We start from the raw sequence: 26,474 nt of genomic DNA, 5'->3' as shown, positions 1-26,474 counted from the left end.
CCCCCTATTGGGCGGGGCCCATGGGCTTGAGCCCAGTCAAGCCCAATGGTAAGTCCTGCCCTGCCCTGTACACACGGTCGGAGATTCTGCCAACCAAATCCGTCGGATTTTGTCCGTCAGATTTAGTCTGACGGATTGTGTCTGAAACTGTTGCATACGCACGGTCGGACTAAGTTGTCGAAAAATCCGATCTTTCAGAACGTGATGATGTAATTTCGTTACGACGGGACTACGTTCAGGCTAGTAGCCAATAGCTTTGATGTAGGAATTTGATCTGAGCATGCGTGGCACTTGGTCCGATCAAAATTCTCTACACATGATCGGATTACGTCCGACCGGCCCAGTTGGTCGGGAAATATTTCCAACATGTTGTAAAATTGGGTCCGACGGAGATTCGGACGGAATCAGTCCGATGCATACCACACACAGTCGGATTATCTGACGACACGGTCCGATAAGACGCATTCCAACGGATTCTCCGACCGTGTGTATGCGGCATTAGTGTCACATGACCTGTCATTACATAGACACACCTTTCTGAAAGGCCCCAGAGGCTGCAACACCTAAGCAAGAGGCACCACTAACCAAACACTGCCATGAAGACCAAGGAACTCTCCAAACAAGTAAGGGACAATGTTGTTGAGAAGTACAAATCAGGGTCAGGTTATAAAAAAATATCCAAATCTTTGATGATTCCTAGGAGCTCCATCAAATCTATCATAACCAAATGGAAAGAACATGGCACAACAGCAAACCTGCCAAGAGTCGGGCGCACACCAAAGCTCACGGAGCGGGCAAGGAGGGCATTAATCAGAGAGGCAGCACAGAGACCTAAGGAAATCTGCAGAGTTCCACAGCAGAGACTGGAGTATCTGCACATAGGACCACAATGAGCCGTACGCTCCATAGAGTTGGGCTTTATGGCAGAGTGGCCAGAAGAAAGACATTACTTTCACCAAAAAAACAAAATGGCGCGTTTTGAATTTGTGAAAAGGCATGTGGGAGACTCCCAAAATGTATGGAGGAAGGTGATCTGGTCTGATGTATGGGGGAAGGTGATCTGCTCTGCTCTATGGAGGAAGTTGCTCTGGTTTGATGTACGGAGGAAGGTGATCTGGTCTGATGTATGGAGGAAGGTGATCTGGTCTGATGTATGGAGGAAGGTGATCTGGTCTGATGTATGGAGGAAGGTGATCTGGTCTGATGTATGGAAGAAGGTGATCTGGTCTGATGTATGGAGGAAGGTGATCTGGTCTGATGTATGGAGGAAGGTGATCTGGTCTGATGTATGGAGGAAGGTGATCTGGTCTGATGTATGGAGGAAGGTGATCTGGTCTGATGTATGGAGGAAGGTGATCTGGTCTGATGTATGGAGGAAGGTGATCTGGTCTGATGTATGGAGGAAGGTGATCTGGTCTGATGTATGGAGGAAGGTGATCTGTTCTGATGTATGGAGGAAGGTGATCTGGTCTGATGTATGGAGGAAGTGATCTGGTCTGATGTATGGAGGAAGGTGATCTGGTCTGATGTATGGAGGAAGGTGATCTGGTCTGATGTATGGAGGAAGGTGATCTGCTCTGATGTATGGAGGAAGGTGATCTGCTCTGATGTATAGAGGAAGGTGATCTGCTCTGATGTATGGAGGAAGGTGATCTGCTCTGATGTATGGAGGAAGGTGATCTGGTCTAATGTATGGAGGAAGGTGATCTGGTTTGATGTATGGAGGAAGGTGATCTGCTCTGATGTATGGAGGAAGGTGATCTGGTCTGATGTATGGAGGAAGGTGATCTGGTTTGATGTATGGAGGAAGGTGATCTGCTCTGATGTATGGAGGAAGGTGATCTGGTCTGATGTATGGAGGAAGGTGATCTGGTTTGATGTATGGAGGAAGGTGATCTGCTCTGATGTATGGAGGAAGGTGATCTGCTCTGATGTATGGAGGAAGGTGATCTGCTCTGATGTATGGAGGAAGGTGATCTGCTCTGATGTATGGAGGAAGGTGATCTGGTCTGATGTATGGAGGAAGGTGATCTGGTTTGATGTATGGAGGAAGGTGATCTGCTCTGATGTATGGAGGAAGGTGCTCTGCTCTGATGTATGGAGGAAGGTGCTCTGCTCTGATGTATGTAGGAAGGTGATCTGGTTTGATGTATGGAGGAAGGTGATCTGCTCTGATGTATGGAGGAAGGTGCTCTGCTCTGATGAGACTAAAGTTGAACTTTTTGGCCATCAAAGAAAACGCTATGTCTGGAGCAAACCCAACACATCACATCACCCAAAGAACACCATCCCCACTGTGAAACATGGTGGTGGCAGCATCATGCCGTGGGGATGTTTTTCAGCAGTCAGGACTGGGAAGCTGGTCAGAGTTGAGGGAAAGATGGATGGTGCTAAATACAGGGATATTCTTGGGAAAAACCTGTACCCCTCTGTGTGTGATTTGAGGCTAGGACGGAGGGTCACCTTCCAGCAGGACAATGACCCCAAACACACTGCTAAATCAACACTTGAGTGGTTTAAGGGGAAACATGGAAATGCGTTGGAATGGCCTAGTCAAAGCCCAGACCTCAATCCAATAGAAAATCTGTGGTCAGATTACTGTTCATAAGCACAAACCATCCAACTGGAGCAGTTTTGCAAGGAGGAGGAATGGAGAAAATCCCAGTGGTGAGATGTGGGAAGACTCATAGAGACTTATCCAAAGCGACTTGGAGCTGTGATAGCCGCCAAAGGTTCTCTCTACAAAGTATTGACTTTAGGGGGGTGAATACTTTTGAAAGGCACTATACATAGTTATTCTGGTTGGAAAAATACACCATCTAGTTCAACCAATAATATGGGTGGAAAAAATGATTAACCAGGGCAATTCTAACATTTCTCTCCTACATGTAAAAATCATCTTTTTATTTTGCTAAAAAAATTACACAGAACCCCCAAACATTATATATGGGTTTTTTGTTTTTTTTAGCAGAGACCCTAGAGAATACAATGGCGGTCTTTGAAACTTTTTAATTCACACGGTATTTGCGCAACAATTTTTCAAACGCGTTTTTTTTTTTTTTAAAGATAAAACAGTTTCATGCATTAAAAAAAAGACTGTAAAGGTAGCCCAATTATTTTGCATAATTTGAAAAGATGAAGTTACGCCGAGTAAATAGATACCTAACACGTCACGCTTCAAAATTGCACAGGCTTGTGGAATGGCGCCAAACTTTGGTGCGTAAAAAATCCCCATAGGCGATGCTTTAAACATTTTTACAGGTTGTATGTTTTGAGTTACAGAGGAGGTCTAGGATTAGAAGTATTGCTCTCGCTGTAACGTTTGCGGTGATACCTCACATGTGTGGTTTGAATGCCGTTTACATATGTGGGCGGGATTTACGTATGCGTTTGCTTCTGCGAATGAGCACGCTGGCACAGGGGCGCTTTAAAAAAAAAAAAAAAAACGTTTATTGTTAATTTTACTTTTATTTTTATAATTTGAAGCTTTCTTTTTACATTTTTTTTTTTTTATATCACTTTTATTCCGATTACAAGGAATGTAAACATCCCTTGTAATAGGGATATGACATGACAGGTCCTCTTTACAGTGAGATCTATGGGGTCTATAAGTCCCCACATCTCACCTCCAGGCTGGGAAGCCTGATATCAACAAAAAAACAAAAAAAAGATCCCGGCTTCCCAGCCAAGGCGGCTGCATTTTTTCAAATGCAGAGGCCAGGTGTGAGGTCATAACATCGCGCCCGACCTTCGAACGATCATAGATACTTCTGGGACCATCTGGCCCGCCGGAAATCTTTACCAGTAACACCTATTAGGGCTTCCTGATCAGTGCCCACCAGTGTCACCTATCAGTGCCACATCATCAGTGCGACCTCATCAGTGCCACATCATCAGTGTGACCTCATCAGTGCCACATCATCAGTGTGACCTCATCAGTGCCACATCATCAGTGCGACCTCATCAGTGCCACATCATCAGTGTGACCTCATCAGTGCCACATCATCAGTGCGACCTCATCAGTGCCACATCATCAGTGTGACCTCATCAGTTCCACATCATCAGTGTGACCTCATCAGTGCCCATCAGTGAAGGAGAAAAATTACCGTTTGCTACATTTTATAACAAAATATGAAAAAAAAACAAAAAAATCTTCAAAATTGTTGGTCTTTTTTTATTTGGCAAAAAAATAAAAATAAACCCAGTGGTTATTAAATACCACCAAAAGAAAGTTCTATTTGTGTGAAAAAAAAATTATAAAAATGCCATTTGAGTGCAGTGTTGCATGACCGCGCAATTGTCATTCAAAGTGCGACAGCGCTGGCATTTGGCCTGGGCAGGAAGGGGGTGTAGGTGCCCCGGTAAGCAAGTGGTTAAAAACTCTTCTACATAAAGCATTGTAAGAAAATGGTGTCAACTTAAAAATGTCCTTCCCCTGCTGAGGAATTCTGTGTTCTGTTCTCAGACCCCCCAGCTTTGCAGCCGAGTCGCCGTCCTCAGCACGCGCCTGATCCACACAAACCTATCGCTGGTCTATTACAACGTCTTCTTCCAGATGTGCAAAGCCCACGGCATCGGGTATGATGTAAAGGTAAGACAGAAAATGCAATAGTTCTCGGTGTGCTCACAGTGTTCCCGAGCAACCTATTATATGTTCCCGAGCAACCTATTATATGTCCCCGAGCAACCTATTATATGTTCCCAAGCAACCTATTATATGTTCCCGAGCAACCTATTATATGTTCCCAAGCAACCTATTATATGTTCCCAAGCAACCTATTATATGTTTCCCGAGCAACCTATTATATGTTCCCAAGCAACCTATTATATGTTCCCGAGCAACCTATTATATGTTCCCAAGCAACCTATTACGTATATGTCCCAAGCAACCTATTATATGTTCCCAAGCAATCTATTACATATATGTTCCCCAAGCAACCTATTATATTTTCCCAAGCAACCTATTATATGTCCCAAGCAACCTATTACGTATATGTTCCCAAGCAACCTATTATATGTTCCCAAGCAACCTATTATATGTTCCCAAGCAACCTATTACGTATATGTTCCCAAGCAACCTATTATATGTTCCCAAGCAACCTATTATATGTTCCCAAGCAACCTATTACGTATATGTTCCCAAGCGACCTATTATATGTTCCCAAGCAACCTATTATATGTTCCCGAGCAACCTATTATATGTTTCCCGAGCAACCTATTATATGTTTCCCGAGCAACCTATTATATGTTCCCAAGCAACCTATTATATGTTCCCGAGCAACCTATTATATGTTTCCCGAGCAACCTATTATATGTTTCCCGAGCAACCTATTATATGTTCCCAAGCAACCTATTATATGTTTCCCGAGCAACCTATTATATGTTTCCCGAGCAACCTATTATATGTTCCCAAGCAACCTATTATATGTTCCCGAGCAACCTATTATATGTTTCCCGAGCAACCTATTATATGTTTCCCGAGCAACCTATTATATGTTCCCAAGCAACCTATTATATGTTCCCGAGCAACCTATTATATGTTCCCAAGCAACCTATTACGTATATGTTCCCAAGCGACCTATTATATGTTCCCAAGCAACCTATTATATGTTACCGAGCAACCTATTATATGTTCCCGAGCAACCTATTATATGTTCCCGAGCAACCTATTATATGTTCCCAAGCAACCTATTATGTATATGTTCCCAAGCAACCTATTACGTATATGTTCCCAAGCAACCTATTATATGTTACCGAGCCCACCTGGCATTTGGATGTATTGCTTTGATTTAAAAACACACACACACACACACACACACACACACACACACACACACACACACACACACACACACACACACACACACTATATTACCAAAAGTATTGGGACGCCTACCTTTACACACACATGAACTTTAATGGCATCCCAGTCTTGGTCCGTAGGGTTCAATATTGAGTTGGCTCCGCCCTTTGCAACTGTAACAGCTTCAACTCTTCTGGGAAGGCCGTCCACAAGGTTTAGGAGATGTATCTATGAGAATGTTTGATCATTCTTCCAGAAGCGCATTTGTGAGGTCAGGCACTGATGTTGGACGAGAAGGCCTGGCTTGCAGTCTCCACTCTAAATCATCCCAAAGGTGTTCTGTCAGGTTAAGGTCAGGACCCTTGCTTTGTGATTAGAGTAAATTATGGGTTAATAAGGGGTTAAACAGAGGAACATTTAATAAAAAAGTTTTTTGTTTTTTTTTAATTTGACAGGTTGCTGTAACGACTTCAGCCCCGGAAGGTTTTAGCCCCTTCCTGACCAGAGCTTTTTTTTACAATACGGCACTGCGACGCTTTAGCTGACAATTGCGCGGTCGTGCGATGTTGTACCCAAACAAAATTGACGTTCTTTTTTTTCCCCACAAATAGAGCCTTTTTTTTGGTGGTATTTTATCACCTCTGCGGTTTTTACTCTTTTGCTCTATAAACAAAAAAAGAGCGACAATTTTGAAAAAGAAAACAATATTTTGTACCTTTTCTATAATAAATTTTCCCAATTTGTTTTTAAAAAAAGCGAATTGTTTCCTCACTTTAGGCCGATATGTATTCTTCTACATATTTTTGGTAATAAAAAGTCGAAAATACGTGTATATTGATTGGTTTGCGGTTTTTATTTTTTGCGCTATACACAAAAAAAGAGCAACAATTTAGAAAAAAATATAATATTTTTTTTTTTTTGCTATAATAAATATCCCCAAAAATGTTTTTAAAAAACAAATTTCTTTCTTCATCAGTTTAGGCCGATAAGTATTCTTCTACATATTGGTAAAAACAAATCGCAATAAATGTTCATTGATTGGTTTGTGCAAAAGTGATAGCGTCTACAAACTATGGGAATGATTTATGGCATTTTAATGGCATTTTTAGTATTATTATTTTTTTTATATTTTTTTTACAAGTAATGGCGGTGATTCGCGATTTTTAGCATTATTGCGACGGACACATCGGACACTTTTGACACATTTTTGGGACCTTTGACATTTATACAGCGATCAGTGCTATAAAAATGCACTGATTACTGTGTAAATGTCACTAGTAGGGAAGGGGTTAACACTAGTGGGCGATCAAGGGGTTAAATGTGTGTTCCCTCAGTGTGTTCTAACTGTATGGGGATGGGACTCAGTAGGAGTGGAGACATGTTGCTGTTCCTACTTACTAGGAACAAACTACATGTCTCCTCTCCTCTGACAGCACAGGGATTTTGTGTGTTTACACACACACATCCCTGTGCTGGCGCTCGTGCATGCGATCGTACATGGCTGGCGCCGATCACCGGCCACACGCATCAGGTCCCCCGCCATGCAGCGGGCATGCCCCCCTCCAGCGGGTCTTAAAGAACCCCCTGTAAATACACATGAGCCGGTCGGGAATTTCAACCCTTTGATCTGTAGATGAAGAAAAACAGTAAGATACAAAAAGAAGTTTCTTTTTGTATCTTTCGACTGAGCAGCTGAGCATTGTTGTTGATAAACAATGCCTGGCTGCTTTTTTTTTTTTTTTTTTTGACAGCTTCAATTGCCGGGACGTCAGTTTACACTTCAGCTGTCAACAGGGGAACCCCGCTGACAGCTGAATGAGTCATCGGTTGTTAAGAATGTGGCGGCCCCGCTCCTTAACAACTGATAATTGGCGACTTTTATTTTAATTTTTTTATTTCAGCTGTCAGTGGGGGGAATCCCGCTGACAGCTGAAAGTATCGGTTTCATGTATCGGAGCATTTGCATAAGTAACCAATATTTGTGTTAATACTTATTATCGGCACAGACACCGGTATCGGTGCAATCCTAGTTTTAATAATTCTATAGTCCCCAATAATGATCCTTGTTAGACGAGGGTCCATATAGAATATTCCCTGGAGACAGTCGGCGCTTATCTTCTATTACTCATGTAAATCCTCGTCTCCTAGTCTTTGTATTGAGCCAAGTCTTTGCACATACAGAATGTTAGAGCTGAGCGATGGACGATCGTCTTATAGAACAGGCAGGAAATCAACTCTTCACCTTTGACATCGTTCTTTATGTAAAATGGCAGCGTGTGCTCTTAGGAAGTTAATAAATATTGACTGATTAATTCACTCAGATTGTATCCCGTTTTCCTCTGATTTGTCAGGAGAAGCAAGGTACGGCGTTCCTTCTGCTGGAGAACCTGAAAAGGCACCAAATAGGAATGATGTGAGTATGTCTGCAGAGCACTCTGTACTATGACCTCATAGGTCAGAGGAGGGGTCAGGCTAGCCATCCCATCCATCCATCCATCCACCCATCAATCATTTATCCATTTATTTGTCCATCCATCCACCCATCAATTTATCCATCCATCCCATCATATCCATCCATCCCATCATATCCATCCATCCACCCATCCATTTATCCATCCATCCCATCATATCCATCCATCCCATCATATCCATCCATCCCATCATATCCATCCATCCACCTATCAATTTATCCATCCATCCCATCATATCCATCCATCCACCCATCCATTTATCCATCCATCCAATCATATCCATCCATTAATCCATCCCATCATATCCATCCATCCACCTATCAATTTATCCATCCATCCCATCATATCCATCCATCCACCCATCCATTTATCCATCCATCCAATCATATCCATCCATTAATCCATCCCATCATATCCATCCATCCACCCATCAATTTATCATCTTCACCTGGTCTCCCTTCGGGTTTGCAGGCTCTGGTCCTTTGAATGGCTGCCATCCATCCCATCATATCCATCCATCCTATCATATCTATCCATCCATCCATCCTATCATATCCATCCATCCATCCATCCTATCATATCTATCCATCCACCCATCAATTTATCCATCCATCCTATCATAGTCATCCCATCATATCCATCCACCCATCCTATCATATCCATCCATCCATCCCATCATATCCATCCATCCATCAATTTATCCATCCATCCTATCATATCCATCCATCCATCAATTTATCCATCCAGCCTATCATATCCATCCATCCCATCATATCCATCCACCCATCAATTTATCCATCCATCCATCCCATCATATCCATCCATCCACCTATCAATTTATCCATCCATCCCATCATATCCATCCATCCACCTATCAATTTATCCATCCATCCAATCATAGCCATCCATCCATCCCATCATATCCATCCCATCATATCCATCCACCCATCAATTTATCCATCCATCCATCCATCCCATCATATCCATCCATCCATCAATTTATCCATCCATCCATCCATCCCATCATATCCATCCATCCATCAATTTATCCATCCATCCATCAATTTATCCATCCAGCCTATCATATGCATCCATCCCATCATATCCATCCACCCATCAATTTATCCATCCATCCATCCTATCATATCCATCCATCCCATCATATCCATCCATCCACCTATCAATTTATCCATCCATCCAATCATATCCATCCATCCATCCTATCATATCCATCCCATCATATCCATCCATCCACCTATCAATTTATCCATCCATCCAATCATATCCATCCATCCATCCCATCATATCCATCCATCCACCTATCAATTTATCCATCCATCCAATCATATCCATCCATCCATCCCATCATATCCATCCATCCACCCATTAATTTATCCATCCATCCCATCATATCCATCCATCCATCCATCCTCACTCCCATCCATCCATTCCACCCCATCCCTCCCCTTCCATCCATCCATCGTCTGGCCCATACTGGAGTTGAATTAACAAAGGCAAATGGACTGTTCACTTTACAAGGCGATTTTGCCTTGGCTTGGTGAATGTGGTGAAAATTCCCTGCAAAGTCTCTTCTACACAATCACGTGCAAGGGAAAAAAAAACAGTTTTTATTTGCAGAGGATTTAATGATGGAAGTCAGCTGAGCCTCTCACCTTATTCACTAAGCTAAAGGAAAATTCCCTTGCAGAGTGAAAAGCCTGGCTTTGGTAAATCAATCAATGATATTCATTTTTTATTTTTATTTTTTGGTTGAACTGGATGGACTTGTGTCTTTTTTTCAACCTGACTAACTATGTAACTATGTAACCGCACTACATCTATCGGCAAAGAGCTACTGCCGGGGGAATACAGTTTTCAGAAGGTGGTAATTGGAAATCGGAAATTTGTTCTGACGCTCTGAGGCTGTAGTAAATGCTTGTCGGTCCCTTTGCATCTAAAGACTCATTGACTTTAAAAGGTGACACAGACTGCACTGTCACTGCAAATGTGGCCATTGTACAATGACATCTACACGCTATTAGACCTAGAAGAGGGCTGGTTATGGTTGGGCTTGTGCCACAGTCTTCAATTATTAAAATTGCATGGCTTATAGAAGGAAGATTTATGTTTGCTCCCTTATTTAGCTTTATTAACTTTGGCAGATGTCCGACCTCACACCCGGTCCCCCCGTTTCCCCCATGTATATATATGTATACTACAGCTGTATAGTTGTTGCATTTCTCTTAAAGCGGAAATAAACCCTCCTCTCCTTAAAGTGCTAGTAAAGGCCTTTGGTAATGTTTTACCTACAGGTAAGAAGGCTTACCTACAGGTACAGTAAATATCTCCTAAACGTTCGCCCTTTAGGAGATGTTTACTTGCAGCTGCCAGTGACGTCACGGGCGCATGCGTTCTGATGGAATGGGATACCCGTGCTGTTCCTTCAGAGACCTGTTCCATAAACAGTGGCGTCATCGCAGGTCAACCATTCCAAGGACCAGAGCCTGCAAACCCGAAAGGAGACCGGGTGATGATGAGCAGTAACAGCGCACTTCTGGATGGTTTTGTTTTGAGGTAAGTTTTATATAATGTGCTAAATGCAACCTTCTGTCCCCCGACTCCTGGCTGGAGCTACTCTGACCCCTGGTTGAGACCTTCTGTCTCCAGACTCCTGGCTGGAGCTACTCTGACCCCTGGTTGAGACCTTCTGTCCCCTGACTCCTGGTTGGAGCTCCTCTGACCCCTGGGTGAGAACTTCTGTCCCCCGACTCCTGGCTGGAGCTACTCTGACCCCTGGTTGAGACCTTCTGTCCCCTGACTCCTGGTTGGAGCTCCTCTGACCCCTGGGTGAGAACTTCTGTCCCCCGACTCCTGGCTGGAGCTACTCTGACCCCTGGTTGAGACCTTCTGTCCCCCGACTCCTGGCTGGAGCTAATCTGACCCCTGGTTGGGACCTTCTGTCTCCAGACTCCTGACTGGAGCTCCTTTGACTCCTAGTTAAGACCTTCTGTCCCCTGACTCCTGGTTGGAGCTCCTCTGACCCCTGGGTGAGAACTTCTGTCCCCTTACTCATAACTAGAGCTCTTCTGACCCCTAGATGAGACTTTCTGGTCCCCGACTCCTGAATGGAGTGCCTCTGACCCCTGGGTGAGATCTTCTGTCCCCTAACTCCTGGTTGGAGCTCCCCTAACCCCTGGTTGACACCTTCTGTCCCCCGACTCCTGGCTGGAGCTACTCTGACCCCTGGTTGAGACCTTCTGTCTCCAGACTCCTGACTGGAGCTCCTTTGACCCCTAGTTAAGACCTTCTGTCCCCTGACTCCTGGTTGGAGCTCCTCTGACCCCTGGGTGAGAACTTCTGTCCCCTTACTCATAACTAGAGCTCTTCTGACCCCTGGATGAGACTTTCTGGTCCCCGACTCCTGGATGGAGTGCCTCTGACTCCTGGTTGAGACCATCTGTCCCCTGACTCCTGGTTGGAGCTCCTCTGACCCCTGGGTGAGAACTTCTGTCCCCTTACTCCTGACTAGAGCTCTTCTGACCCCGGGAGAGACCTTCTGTCCCCTGACTCCTGACTGGAGCTCCTCTGACCCCTGGTTGAGACCTTCTGTCCCCTAACTCCTTCTGTCCCCTGACTGGAGCTCCTCTGACCCTTGGGTGAGATCTTCTGTCCCCTTACTCCTGACTAGAGCTCTTCTGACCCCTGGGTGAGACTTTCTGGTCTCCGACTCCTGGCTGGAGCACCTCTGACCCCTGGGTGAGACCTCCTTTTCCCTGGCTGGGGCTCCCCTGACCCCTGAATGAGACCTTCTGTCCCCTGACTCCTGGCTGGAGCACTACTGACCCCTGGGTGAGACTTTCTGGTCCCTGATTCCTGGCTGGAGCTCCTTTGACCCCTGGGTGAGATCTTCTGTCCCCTGACTCCAGGCTGGGGCTCCCCTGACCCCTGGTTGAGACCTTCTGTCCTCTGACTCCTGGCTGGAGCGCCCCAGTCCCCTGGGTGAGATTTTCTGTCCTCTGACTCCTGGCTGGGGCACCTCTGACTCCTGGGTGAGACCTTTTGTCCCCTTACTCATGACTAGAACTCTTCTGACCCCTGGGAGAGACTTTCTGGTCCCCGACTCCTGGCTGTAGCGCCTCTGACCCCTGGGTGAGATCTTCTGTCCCCAGACTCCTAGTTGGGACTCCTCTGATCCCTGGTTGAGACCTTCTGTCCTCTGACTCCTGGCTGGAGCGCCCCTGTCCCCTGGGTGAGATTTTCTGTCCTCTGACTCCTGGCTGGGGCTCCCTGACCCCTGGGTGAGACCTTCTGTCCCCCCTCTCCTGACTAGAGCTCTTCTGACCCTTGGGTGAGACCTTCTGTCCCCTGACTCCTGACTGGAGCTCCTCTGACCCCTGGTTGAGACCTTCTGTCCCCTGACTGGAGCTCCTCTGACCCTTGGGTGAGACCTTCTGTCCCCTTACTCCTGACTAGAGCTCTTCTGACCCCTGGTGAGACTTTCTGGTCCCCGACTCCTGGCTGGAGCAGCTCTGACCCCTGGGTGAGACGTTCTTTCCCCTGACTCCTGGCTGGGGCTCCCCTGACCCCTGGATGAGACCTTCTGTCCCCTGACTCCTGGCTGGAGCTCTACTGACCCCTGGGTGAGACTTTCTGGTCCCCGACTCCTGGCTGGAGCACCTCTGACCCCTGGGTGAGATCTTCTGTCCCCTGACTCCTGCCTGGGGCTTACTGACCCCTGGTTGAGACCTTCTGTCCTCTGACTCCTGACTGGGGCTCCTCTGACCCCTAGGTGAGACTTTCTGTCTCCAAATTGGGAGTCCAGAGCTATCCTCAGCCTTGAGTATTTAACGACCCTGCACACCTGTGTAATCAGGCTGCAGGCACCTAGTAAAATCTGGAAACAAGATTGAAGGTTCTGTCGCACCCATGTGACACTTTGGGACCTTCAAGCTCCAGGCCCCACTCCTGGGACTACAGAATACAGAGAAAAAACAAAAACACAGCTTTCTCTGCTCAGAAAGAATAGTCTGGAACCTCACATCAAGGCCTAATGAGTATTCTGAGTCATCTTCTCCTACATTGTTACAGTGGTGGGGGCCTCACATTTTGACAGTGATGGGGCCTCACATTGTTACAGTGGCGGGGCCTCACATTGTTACAGTGGCGAGGCCTCGCATTGTCACTGTGGCGGGGTCTCACATTGTCACTGTGGCGGGGCCTCGCATTGTCACTGTGGCGGGGCCTCACATTGTCACTGTGGCGAGGCCTCACATTGTTACAGTGGTGAGGCCTCACATTGTCACTGTGGCGAGGCCTCACATTGTCACCGTGGCGAGGCCTCACATTGTTACAGTGGCGGGGAATAGTCTGGAAACTCACATCAAGGCCTAATGAGTATTCCGAGTCATCTTCTCCTACATTGTCACAGTGGTGGGCGCCTCACATTTTGACAGTGATGGGGCCTCACATTGTCACAGTGATGGGGCCTCACATTGTTACAGTGGACTCGCATTGTCACTGTGGCGGGGCCTCGCATTGTCACTGTGGCGGGGCCTCGCATTGTCACTGTGGCGGGGCCTCGCATTGTCACAGTGGCGGGGCCTCGCATTATCACTGTAGCGGGGCCTCGCATTGTCACAGTGGCGGGGCCTCGCATTGTCACTGTGGCGGGGCCTCGCATTGTCACTGTGGCGGGGCCTCGCATTGTCACTGTGGCGAGGCCTCGCATTGTCACTGTGGCGGGGCCTCCCATTGTCACTGTGGCGAGGCCTTGCATTATCACTGTAGCGGGGCCTCGCATTGTCACAGTGGCGGGGCCTCGCATTGTCACTGTGGCGGGGCCTCGCATTGTCACTGTGGCGGGGCCTCGCATTGTCACTGTGGCGAGGCCTCGCATTGTCACTGTGGCGAGGCCTCGCATTGTCACTGTGGCCGGGCCTCACATTGTCACTGTGGCGGGGCCTCCCATTGTCACTGTGGCGAGGCCTCGCATTATCACTGTCGCGAGGCCTCGCATTGTCACTCTGGCGCGGCCTCGCATTGTCACTGTGGCGGGGCCTCGCATTGTCACTGTGGTGGGGCCTCCCATTGTCACAGTGGCGGGGCCTCCCATTGTCACAGTGGCGGGGCCTCCCATTGTCACAGTGGCGGGGCCTCCCATTGTCACTGTGGCGAGGCCTCGCATTGTCACTGTGGCCGGGCCTCCCATTGTCACAGTGGCGGGGCCTCGCATTGTCACTGTGGCGGGGCCTCCCATTGTCACAGTGACGGGGCCTCCCATTGTCACTGTGGCGGGGCCTCCCATTGTCACAGTGGCGGGGCCTCCCATTGTCACTGTGGCGGGGCCTCCCATTGTCACTGTGGCGGGGCCTCGCATTGTCACTGTGGCGGGGCCTCCCATTGTCACAGTGGCGGGGCCTCCCATTGTCACTGTGGCGGGGCCTCCCATTGTCACTGTGGCGGGGCCTCCCATTGTCACAGTGGCGGGGCCTCCCATTGTCACTGTGGCGGGGCCTCCCATTGTCACAGTGGCGGGGGCTCCCATTGTCACTGTGGCGGAACCTCCCATTGTCACTGTAGCGAGGGCTCGCACTGTCACACAAGAGAACAATGTAAAAATATCCATACCTGGAATTCTTCTCCAACTATTGTAGGTTCATTCGGTGGTCAGTAACATGTAAATGAGCTCTAAAAACTGTACTTACTATGGAGCTCAATGATCCAAATGTAAATAACATAAGGGGGATTAAACAACATATCATAACCTGATTGGTATGGCGTGCAATGCGCGGACGGATATTTCAATGCAGGTTTACTAATAGCGCGGCAGACATAAACATGTTTGAGATTGAACGGTAAATGAACGCGTCTTCCAACCCTGACCTGCTTCTCTCTGAATCTCATTACAAGGAGCATCGCCGAGGACCTCCAGGGAGCGCTGATGACCTTTGCTCGCAATCTGTTCATCATCCATCAAGAAATATCTGCGCCCAAAATGCAGGGAGAAACTAATTTCAAGGTGAGCTGTTAATTAACTAACGATTTCAGCTCTGTTTCACAAGTCAGTTGGTAAGGGAAGTGGACAGGAGAGCTCCATTCATTATGGAAGCATCGCTCCGGTTCTGGTAATTACTGTCCTACAAGAGAAACGGGCAGTTAATGATCGGCACGAGGTTCCTATCACTGGGAGGATTCCATGGAACAATCATATGATTTATACCGGGAGGTCACCTGCATCAATAGGAAACTGCTAATAGATGACATGTGTACAGGACATTAAATGGTATGTACAAAGCAATCTACATTGAAAACACGACTATGCAAAACGATCCAAATGTACTCGCATGATCGATGAATAAAAGGGGAAAAAAACGGAATAAAAAAAAAAACAGCTTGAACCGTTTTGCTGTGAGAGCTGTTTTACGTTTTGTTTTGTTTTTTGCGCACGTTTAAAGTAATTCTAAATGTTTAATTCATTTTTTTTTTCTGAAATAATAAATATGTCATACTTAGCTGCTCTGTGTAATGGTTTTACACAGAGCAGCCCTGATCCTCCTCTTTTGGGGTTCCCCTCGCCGGTGCTCCTGGCAGGGAATGCATTAACGGCTTCAGCCCCGGAAGATTTGGCTGCTGAATGACCGGGCCATTTTTTTTTTTTTGCAATTCGGCACTGCGTCGTTTTAACTGACAATTGCGCGGTCCTGCGGCGCTGCACCCAAACAAAATTGATGTCCTTTTTTTTTTTCCCCACAAATAGAGCTTTCTTTTGGTGGTATTTGATCGCCCTCTGCGGTTTTTATTTTTTGCACTATAAACAAAAAAATAGATCGACAGTTTTGAAAGAAAACACAATATTTGTACTTTTTGCTGTACTAAATATCCCCATTTTAATTTTTTTTTTTTTTTTAAAGCGATTTTTTTTCTCAGTTTAGGCCGATGTGTATTCTTCTACATATTTTTGGTAATAGAAATCGCAATAAGCGTATATTGATTGGTTTGCACAAAAGTTATAGCGTCTACAAAATAGGGGATAGATTTAGAACATTTTTATTATTATTATTATTTTTTTTTTTACTAGTAATGGCGACGATCTGCGATTTTTATCAGGACTGCGATATTATGGTGGACACATCGGACACTTTTGACACATTTTTGGGACCATTGTCATTTATAAAAATGCACTGATTACTGTAAAAATGTCTCTGGCAGGGAACGTGTTGACCACTAGGGGGCGATCAAGGGGTTAAGTGTGTTCCCTAGTGTGAGTTCTAACTGAAGGAGGGGAGGGGACTGTCTAGGGGAGATGACAGATCGCTGTTCATACTTTGTATGAACAGACGATCTGTCTTTTCTCCCCTCAGAGAACCGAAAACTGTGTGTTTACACACACAGATTCCGGTTCTCGGTGTGTCACGAGCGAGAGTGGGAGCCCAGCGGTGATCGTGACCGCTGGGCACTCATATCGGATCCGGGGGCGAGCAGCCAGCGCGTGCACCCCTAGTGGCCACAGGACGAAGCGACGTAACATAGCCTTGTCTTGCCCAGCCTTGCCACTCTGCCGCAGTAAAATTGAGGCAGCTGGTCGGCAAGTGGTTAAAGATTAGTTCTGCCCCCCGCCCCCCCCCCACAAAAATTAAAAGTCAGCAGCTACAAATACTACCTGCCCAGGGTTCCTGCAATGTCGGCACCCCAGCCGATCTTCCTTGTAAGGGAAACCGCCCAGTGAAGCCTTTTTTCGGCTTCACAGCCAGTTCCCTACTGTGCATGCGTGACGCACGCTGCGCATTCTAACTGGCCTGGCGACGAAGAAAAGAGGAGGGGGGGCGACAACGCTGTGGAGCAGTCTCCCAGAAGTGGAGAAGGGTACCTGTCAAAAACTGGTTCCTCCCCCAAATGTAGCACCGGGGGGGAGAAGATAAGCGGAGGTTCCACTTTTGGTTGGAACTCCGCTTTAAGGGGAAGGGGAGGGGGAGAGAGAGAACTGCCGCTGCTCTTGGGGACATAACTGGCCCAAAATCAGGCTCAGGTAAGTATTTAGGGGAGATGGGGGGAAGCTGCACCCTTTTTACCTTAAAGGAGAAGTCCAGCCTGGGCTCATTCCACTGGGCTTCTCCTGTGGGTGACAAGCGTGCAATTCCTTTTGCACTCCTGTGAACTGTTTTCAGCAGAGAGTGGTCTGAAGTCCGCTGCTCTCTGCTGACGTCACCAATTTTCAGTCCAGGCACCGTGTCATCCTGACTTCGGAAGCCTGGGTCCGCCAGGTGCCTAGACTGATGGCAGTCTCAGCCTCTCAGTGAGCTGATGAGAGGCTGAGACGGCCGCTCCCCGCCCCCTCCACAGCTCAGCGCTCCAATGAGCGCGGAGGAGCAGAGCAGGAGAGCTGCTGACTGACAGGCAGCAGCTCTCCACTCGGGGAGGTGAGAGACCAGAGCCATTAGCGCGGTGTTCGGTGGCTCGGTTCCCAGTGAAAAGGCGGCGGGGGGACAGAGGCAGCATCCACCTAGGTAAGTATGAATATGGGATAATAAAAAAAAAATCCCATACTTCTCTTTTACTGAAGAGAATGCATTAAAGTGGTAGTAAAGTGGGTTTGTTTATGGTAAGCCTATAATAATGAATGTGAGTTAGGGACCTTATGCTGCGTACACACGATCGGAATTCTCATCATAAAAAGCTCTGATGGTTTTCCCGATGGAATTCCGCTCAAGCTGTCTTGCCTACATACGGTCACACCAAATTCCGTTTGTTTAGAACGCGGTGACGTACAACACGTACGATGGGACTAGAATAAGGAAGTTCAATAGCCAGTAGCCAATAGCTTCCGTCTCGTAGTTGAATCTGAGCATGCGTGATTTTTGGCGTGTCGGAATTGCATACACACGATCGGAATTTCCGATAGAAAATTTTTCCGTCTGGAAAATTGGGGAACATGCTATCAATTTTTGGCTGGCGGAAATTCGTACAGCTAAATTCCGATGGAGCGTACACACGGTCGCATTTACCGATGAAAAGCTCTCATCGGTCTTTTGCTGGCCAGAATTCCGATCGTGTGTACAGGGCATTAGAGTGCAGAATGTGGTGCAGCTGTTCATGGTCAGCTTCTAACTTGCACTCCCCAATTTTAGTAAATCTCCCCCAGTTGTATTTTTATAAGATTAGAGCTGTTGATTGCTTGCTACATTGTACACAAAGTTGCTTTTTCCTTTTTTTTTTGCATTTGAAAAGGGAGATTTGTAAAGACTTTGCAACATTTCAGTAATGCATACCTCCCAACTTTTTGAAATGGGAATGAGGGACACCTATCACCAAATGTATGCAGGCATAAGACACACCCCCTTGTCACGCCCCCTTAAAGGAGATTTGTTAAAAAAAAAAAAAAAAAGAAGATTGGTTAAACCCACAAGTGCTATGTACTATTCCTTTATATTGGCTTTTGGAATTTAAAAATGCAGCAATTTAGAAATCAGATGAAAGATTTAGTGCTGGGAAACACTCTTTGATAGATAAAAAGTGTATTTTATGTACATTTATATTGATCGGGCCAAAATCAGGGACAAATGAGGAGCAATGAGGGGCAGAGGGACAAAATCAGGGACAAATGAGGAGCAATAAGGGGCAGAGGGACAAAATCAGGGACAAATGAAGAGCAATGAGATGCAGAGGGACAAAATCAGGCACAAATGAGGAGCAATGAGGGACAGAGGGACAAAATCAGGCACAAATGAGGAGCAATGAGGGGCAGAGGGACAAAATCAGGGACAAATGAAGAGCAATGAGGGGCAGAGGGACAAAATCAGGCACAAATGAGGAGCAATGAGGAGCAATGAGGGGCAGAGGGACAAAATCAGGGACAAATGAGGAGCAATGAGGGGCAGAGGGACAAAATCAGGCACAAATGAGGAGCAATGAGGGGCAGAGGGACAAAATCAGGGACAGTCCCTCGAAATCAGGGACAGTTGGGAGCTATGGTAATGTGTATCAGGTTTACATTTAATGGTCAACCTGAGATTTCTTATTGAGAACAAGTGAGCGTTGGTATGGAAATCATTGTAGATAGCATGCCACCCCCCCCCCCCATACTATCTGCTGGTTATATTTTGAATGAATGTCTTGTCTTTATAAATCCAGAGAGCAGCTCATTTTAGAGTTTACTGGTTATTGATTTTCTTCTGTGCAGGACTGCGTGCAAGAAATAGAGACGATTCTAGGCGTGACAGAAGAAAACAAGCTGGTGTTTGAGCAATAAAATCCCAACATACCCAGTATTACAGCGGAGCTGAAGAACAATGGACGGCATGACTTCTGTTTCTGTATCTACTAAATGACAAGACCTTCTCCATATTGTTCCTGAAATAGCTGGGACTATACATCTGCTCTAAACCTCAACCTTTATACAAGCCATTCCCAACCATGGTTCTGTGGGACACACGGGTGGCTTTAGGGGTTGCTAGGGGTTCTTTGGTCAATTTCCGCTTCTCAAATCAGTAACTACAGACACCATATCTGTAGTTATCTGTATGGGGGCAATTCTTAATAATAAGTGCCAATGTAAGGGACGTTCTTCCCACTGATCAACAGCGTAATATGGCCCTTCTACAACAATCAGTAGTGTATACGGGTCTTTCTTCCACTGACCACCAATCTAAGACGGTTTCTCCACTGACCCCCAATGTAGGGTGGGCTTTCACTGACCACCAATGTAGGGTAAGCTTTCACTGACCACCAATGTAGGGTAAACTTTCACTGACCCCCAATGTAAAGTAGGCTTTCACTGACCCCCAGTGTAGGGTGGGCTTTTATTGACCCCCAATGTAGGGTAGGTTTTCACTGACCCCCAATGTAGGGTGGGCTTTTACCGACCCCCAATGTAGGGTAGGTTTACACTGACCCCCAATGTAGGGTGGGCTTTTACTGACCCCCAATGTAGGGTGGGCTTTTATTGACCCCCAATGTAGGGTAGGTTTTCACTGACCCCCAATGTAGGGTGGGCTTTCACTGACCCCCAATGTAGGGTGGGCTTTCACTGACCCCCAATGTAGGGTGGGCTTTCACTGACCCCCAATGTAATGCAGGCTTTCACTGATTCCCATGTAGGATAGGCATTCACTGACCCCCAATGTAGGGTAGGCTTTCACTGACCCCCAATGTAGGGTAGGCTTTCACTGATCACCAATGTAGGGTAGGCTTTCACTGATCACCAATGTAGGGTAGGCGTTCAGTGACCCCCAATGTAGGGTAGACTTTCACTGACCCCCCCTCAACTAGGGTTCCTCCAAAATTTGCTAGTGGGCACTTTCTACCTCTCAGATCAATAAGTACAGAGACCAATGTTTTTTTTAGCTTTGGGTAAGGCGGGTATGCTTCCTTATCAGTGTCAATGTAAAAGACATTTTTTCCCCCACTGATCACCAGTGTAATGGGGCCCTTCTCCAATGATCAGCAATATATGAGTGCTTCTTCCACTGATTACCAATCTAAGTCGGCTTCTCTACTGACCCCATTGTTGGTTCAGCTTTTACTAACCACCACTGTAGGAAGGAACTTCTCAGCTAGGGTTCCTCCACAATTTGCTAGCGGTTCCTTGAACAATAGGCACTTCCTGAATCTCAGATTAATGAGTACAGAGACCAATGATCTTTTTAGCTTTCTGTAAGGTGGGGGGGGGGGGTATTCTTCCTTTATAAGTGACAATGTAAAAGACATTTTTCCCCACTGATCACCAGTGTAATGGGGCCCTTCTCTAATGACCAGCAATATATAAGGGTCCTTCTTCCACTGACCACCAATATAAGGTGGCTTCACCACTGACCCCCAATGTAGGGTAGGTGTTCCCTGACCCCCAATGTAGGGTAGGCGTTCCCTGACCCCCAATGTAAAGTAGGCTTTCACTGACCCCCAGTGTGGGGTGGGCTTTTATTGACCCCCAATGTAGGGTAGGTTTTCACTGACCCCCAATGTAGGGTGGGCTTTTACCGACCCCCAATGTAGGGTAGGTTTTCACTGACCCCCAATGTAGGGTGGGCTTTCACTGACCCCCAATGTAGGGTAAGCTTTCACTGACCCCCAATGTAAAGTAGGCTTTCACTGATTCCCATGTAGGATAGGCATTCACTGACCCCCAATGTAGGGTAGGCTTTCACTGATCACCAATGTAGGGGAGGCGTTCAGTGACCCCAATGTAGGGTAGACTTTCACTGACCCCCCTAATGTAGAGTGGGCTTTCACTGACCCCCAATATAGGGTAGGTTTCTCAACTAGGGTTCCTCCAAAATTTGCTAGTGGGCACTTTCTACCTCTCAGATCAATAAGTACAGAGACCAATGCTCTTTTTAGCTTTTGGTAAGGCGGGTATGCTTCCTTATCAGTGTCAATGTAAAAGAAATTTTTTCCCCACTGATCACCAATGTAATGGGGCCCTTCTCCAATGATCAGCAATATATGAGTGCTTCTTCCACTGATTACCAATCTAAGTCGGCTTCTCTACTGACCCCATTGTTGGTTCAGCTTTTACTAACCACCACTGTAGGAAGGAACTTCTCAGCTAGGGTTCCTCCACAATTTGCTAGCGGTTCCTTGAACAATAGGCACTTCCTGAATCTCAGATTAATAAGTACAGAGACCAATGATCTTTTTAGCTTTCTGTAAGGGGGGGGTATTCTTCCTTTATAAGTGACAATGTAAAAGACATTTTTCCCCACTGATCACCAGTGTAATGGGGCCCTTCTCTAATGACCAGCAATATATAAGGGTCCTTCTTCCACTGACCACCAATATAAGGTGGCTTCACCACTGACCCCCAATGTAGGGTAGGTGTTCCCTGACCCCCAATGTAGGGTAGGCGTTCCCTGACCCCCAATGTAGGGTAGGCGTTCCCTGACCCCCAATGTAGGGTAGGCTTTCACTGACCTCCAACATAGGGTGAGCTTTTACTGACTCCCAATGTAGGGTAGGCTTTCAGTGACCCACAATGTAGGGTAGGCTTTCAGTGACCCACAATGTAGGGTAGGCTTTCACTGTTCCCCAAAAAAAGTAAAGAGGCAGTTCTCGGCTAGGGTTCCTCCAAAATTTGCTAGCGGTTCCTTGAACAATTAGCACGTCCTGCCTCTCAGATCAATAAGTACAGAGACCAATAATCTTTTTAGCTTCCTGTAAGACCCCCAAAGTAGGGTAGGGTTTCACTGACCCCCAAAGTAGGGTAGACTTTCACTGACCACCATGTAGGGTAGACTTTCATTCACCACTAATGCAGAGTAGACTTTCACTGACCCCGAATGTAGGGTAGACTTTCACTGACCAACAATGTAAGGAGGCATTTCTCAACTAGGGTTCCTCCAGAATTTGCTTGCGGTTCCTTGAGAAATGGGCAATTTCTACATCTCAGATCAATAACTACAGAGACCAACAATATCAGTGTAAAACACATTCTTGTTCTTCCCAGTGATCACCGGTGTAATAAGGCCCTTCTCCAATGACCAGCAATATGTATAAGGTTTCTTCTTTCGTTGACCACCAATCTAAGTCCGCTTCAATGAACGTCAATGTAGGGTACGACTATCAATATTGTGAGCATTTCACTTACAACCAATGTGAGGGAACACAACCATTTTCAATGCCCAAAAAATGTACATAAACCGGCGTGGATGTGGATGAAGCCTGCCTTTTAGTTACACAAAGTCAAGGGTTTTCGTTGTGCACCATTGAAACCTTCTAGCTGCTGGCACCCTAACGCCCATTGGCATAATTCGTTGATAATGGAGGGTGTCGGTGGCCTGCATAGCACACATGTTTGACCCTCCCCTGCCTCTCTCCATCGGCCCTGGGGGGGGGGGGGGTCACATTAGCTGAGACCTCCAAGTTATTTGTAGGGTTCCTCCGTGTTTAAAAGGTTGAGAAAGGTTGCTTTATACACTGGAATTTTCGAAAATTCTGAAGACAACCTTATATATTAGAGTTGTAATTGAAATGTATATAAAAAAATGAAGAAAGCAAATAGACGGGACGGCCTTAAAGAACAAGACAGGGAATTGTATACACATAATTCTAACCACCATCCAGAGCCCATCTACAATTAACATGTAATTATCCCTTCCGTAATCTGAGGCAAGCAGGGGATTACCTGTAAAAGCTCTACTAGATTATTTGCCTTGTATTGCTTACAGAAGGAATTCTCAAGATAATCCCAGCTAAAGGGAGATGTATTTTTAGGCTAAATGAGGACTTGGTAATCAAGTTGTATAAAGTACAGCAATGTCAGCTTATTAGTAACTACACATGAAACTCTCCGTACAGAGCTGGGCAAGGACAAGGTCACTCGAGTCCTCCAAGCACCACGTCTCACCATTTACCAGACATTTCCGCATATTTCACCGTATTTAAGTTGCATATATTCAAATTTTCAGAAGTTACAGAAGTCATTTTTATTTTTTTTAAGTTTGAATATATTTTTATTATGAACAAGTTTTCAGGAGTTACAAAGTAACTTTGACAGTATTTAACCATCATACATATACTGCGGCAGGGTGGCCGCTCTGTGAAAGATCACCTTACCTAGTAAGTGATCTGACACTTTCTGGTCTGGGGCGCGCATGCGTGTCCCGCCGGCGACCAGCTCCCACTGTGATCACACATAGCGGTCCGCAGACTCGATGTCCCCCGGCACCCGCCAATTATACAGCCAGGGGCGGACTGACCATTGGGCCACTCGGGCACTGCCCAAGGGCCCTGAGCCACTAGGCGGCCCCATCAGGGTTGCCAGGGTCAGTAAAACCAGGGACAGTATGTAAAAATTGGTGGTTTTTTTTACATCCGTCTCTGAAATGTCCCTTACCGGCATCCTTTTGGTCTAAAAATCCCAGGATTATAGCTGCCCCACCTCTCCAGTACCTTCTCAGCCAATAGAAACATGTCTGTGTATACTGTGTGTACATGTATGTGTATACTGTGTGATTGTATACTGTGTGTGTGTGTACATGTATGTGTATACTGTGTGTGTATGTATGTGTATACTGTGTGATTGTATACTGTATACTGTATACTGTGTGTGTGTATATTGTGTGTACATGTATGTGTATACTGTGTGTGTGTATACTGTGTGTACATGTATGTGTATACTGTGTGATTGTATACTGTGTGTGTGTGTATACTGTGTGATTATATACTGTGTGTGTGTACTGTGTGGCCCCATAATCTTGGATTGCCTGGGGGCCCCATGAGTTGTCAGTCCACCCCTGTATACAGTACACCGGCAGAAAACCCATCTGCCTATGTAAACAAGGTAGGTCGCTGTTCTGTCAGTAGGGAATGTATTTCTCCTGTGTTTCTGCAAAGCTCAGACATGGATCAATGCCTTCCTCCTATTCAAAGAACCTCCCCCCACAGTGAGAAAGCACTGGCTAGGCACACAGTTAATCCCCTTTGATCGCCCCCGATGTTAACCCCTTCCCAACCAGTGTCATTAGTACAGTGACAGTATCCCAAAATGCATTCGTCTGTAGCAATTCCGATGCGCAAAATTCCTACACATGCTCAGAAACAATTGGCGTATGCTCAGAAGCATTGAACTTCATTTTCTCGGCTCGTCGTAGTGTTGTACATCACGGCGTTCTTGGCGGTCGAAAGTTCAGAGAACTTTTGTGTGACCCGTGTGTATGCAATCCAAGCTTGAGCGGCATTCTGTCGGAGAAACCATCCAAGAAACCATCCAGGATTTTTCCGACGGAAATTCTTGCTCGTGTGTGCGGGGCATAAGTGTCACTGATCCCCAAAAAGTGTCAGTTAGTGTCAGATTTGTCCGCCATAGGATGCATTAAGGTGAAAAAAAACACGACCCTTTAGAACCCTTTAACTGGGGCACAGACAGTAATAAAATCCCATTCTATCCAAAAATAAAAAAAGGCTTTTCCTTTAGTTAATAATACAATAAGCAATGTGACTACTATGCACTAGAGTAATATGCAACACAACAATCTGAATGAACACTAAAAGTGTTGGAATGACGGTTTGTAAATCCAATCAAAAAGCAATGCCTTTCAAATGCATTCCTAATAAACAATGTTCAATTTTATATGTGTGTCAATAAAGTTTTACAAACTATTTCCAAACTATTAAGTTTTTTTTTGGTTCTTAATGGAAACCTGTACTGGGAGGAATGGGGAAGCTTTAATTGCTGACTTGCTTATTAAAATGCTACTTACCTGGCTGTCTGACTTTTGTTCTGGTGTTGCCACCAAGCCGGAAATCATTATCTATCTATCTATCTTCGTGGCCAAAAGTTTTGAGAATGACACAAATATTAATTAAGTCTGCTGCCTCGGTTATTATGATGGAAATTTGCCCCTACCGCCCCTTTTAATCCATGCGCCTGGCCCCTAATCTCCATGCAGGGACACATGGATTTTATGGATCAGTGCCCCGAGCCCACCCTTTTTGAAGCCAATTAGAGCCTCCAGCTCTAATCACGTGCTTCAAAAAAAAAAAAAATACAAATGAATGTACACTAATGTCTTCCTGCTTCTCCTGCCGGGCCAATCCGCCTCCTGTTCAGCCCGGGAGTAGAAGCAACGCCCCCCCCCCCCCCACCCCGGCGGCAGCAGCAGCCCCTGGAGCCCTGATTCAGCAGTGCACCACCACCTCATTCTCATGGCTCCCAACTGTCCCTGATTTCAAAGGGACTGTCCCTGATTTAGAGAAAAGTCCCTCTGTCCCTCTTCCCTCCTCATTTGTCCCTCATTTGGTCTGATCTATATAGTTGTATATAAAATACACTTTTAAAAAAGTGTTTCCCAGCGCTAAATCTTTCATCCCATTTCTAAATTGCTGCATTTGTCCATTTTAAAGCGGGAGTCCGCGTTTTTTTTTTTTTTTTTTAAAGCCAGCAGCTACAAATACTGCAGCTGCTGACTTTTAAAATAGTGACACTTACCTGTCCAGCGCGCCCGCGATGTCGGCACCCGAAGCCGATCTGTAGGTCGTCTGTCGGGTCCTGCCGCCACCATCTTGGGTATGGGAATCAGGAAATGGAGCCTTTCGGCTTCATTTCCCGGTTCCCTACTGCGCATGCGCGAATCGCGCTGTGCATTAAGGACGGTCCCTGCTGCCTCTGGGATCTGTGTGTTTCCCAGCAGGCAGCGGGGCACTTGCGGGAAGGGGCGGGCACTTGCGGAAAGGGGCGTAAGTTACGCCCCTTTCCGCAGAGAGCTATC

General features: G+C 46.3%; 1 protein-coding gene across 1 annotated transcript in view; it reads left to right on the top strand.

The window, feature by feature from the left end:
* The window catches only part of LOC143958197 (IQ domain-containing protein H-like), a 306,567-nt gene extending 281,202 nt beyond the window's left edge, over positions 1-25,365 (top strand). The window contains exons 18-21 of the mRNA XM_077467663.1: positions 4,466-4,591; positions 8,155-8,216; positions 15,184-15,292; positions 19,451-25,365. Coding sequence (XP_077323789.1) covers positions 4,466-4,591; positions 8,155-8,216; positions 15,184-15,292; positions 19,451-19,519 — 366 coding nt within the window. The 3' untranslated portion in view covers positions 19,520-25,365. The remainder of the gene's footprint in view (positions 1-4,465; positions 4,592-8,154; positions 8,217-15,183; positions 15,293-19,450) is intronic.
* The last annotated feature ends 1,109 nt before the right edge of the window (positions 25,366-26,474 follow it).

The sequence above is a fragment of the Lithobates pipiens genome, unplaced genomic scaffold, assembly GCF_037356315.1.
Source record: "Lithobates pipiens isolate NorthernLeopardFrog02 unplaced genomic scaffold, aLitPip1_a1.2 Scaffold_6, whole genome shotgun sequence".
Classification (NCBI taxonomy): domain Eukaryota; kingdom Metazoa; phylum Chordata; class Amphibia; order Anura; family Ranidae; genus Lithobates; species Lithobates pipiens.
Note: the sequence above shows the minus strand (reverse complement) of the source record. Positions and strands in the feature narration are given on the sequence as shown.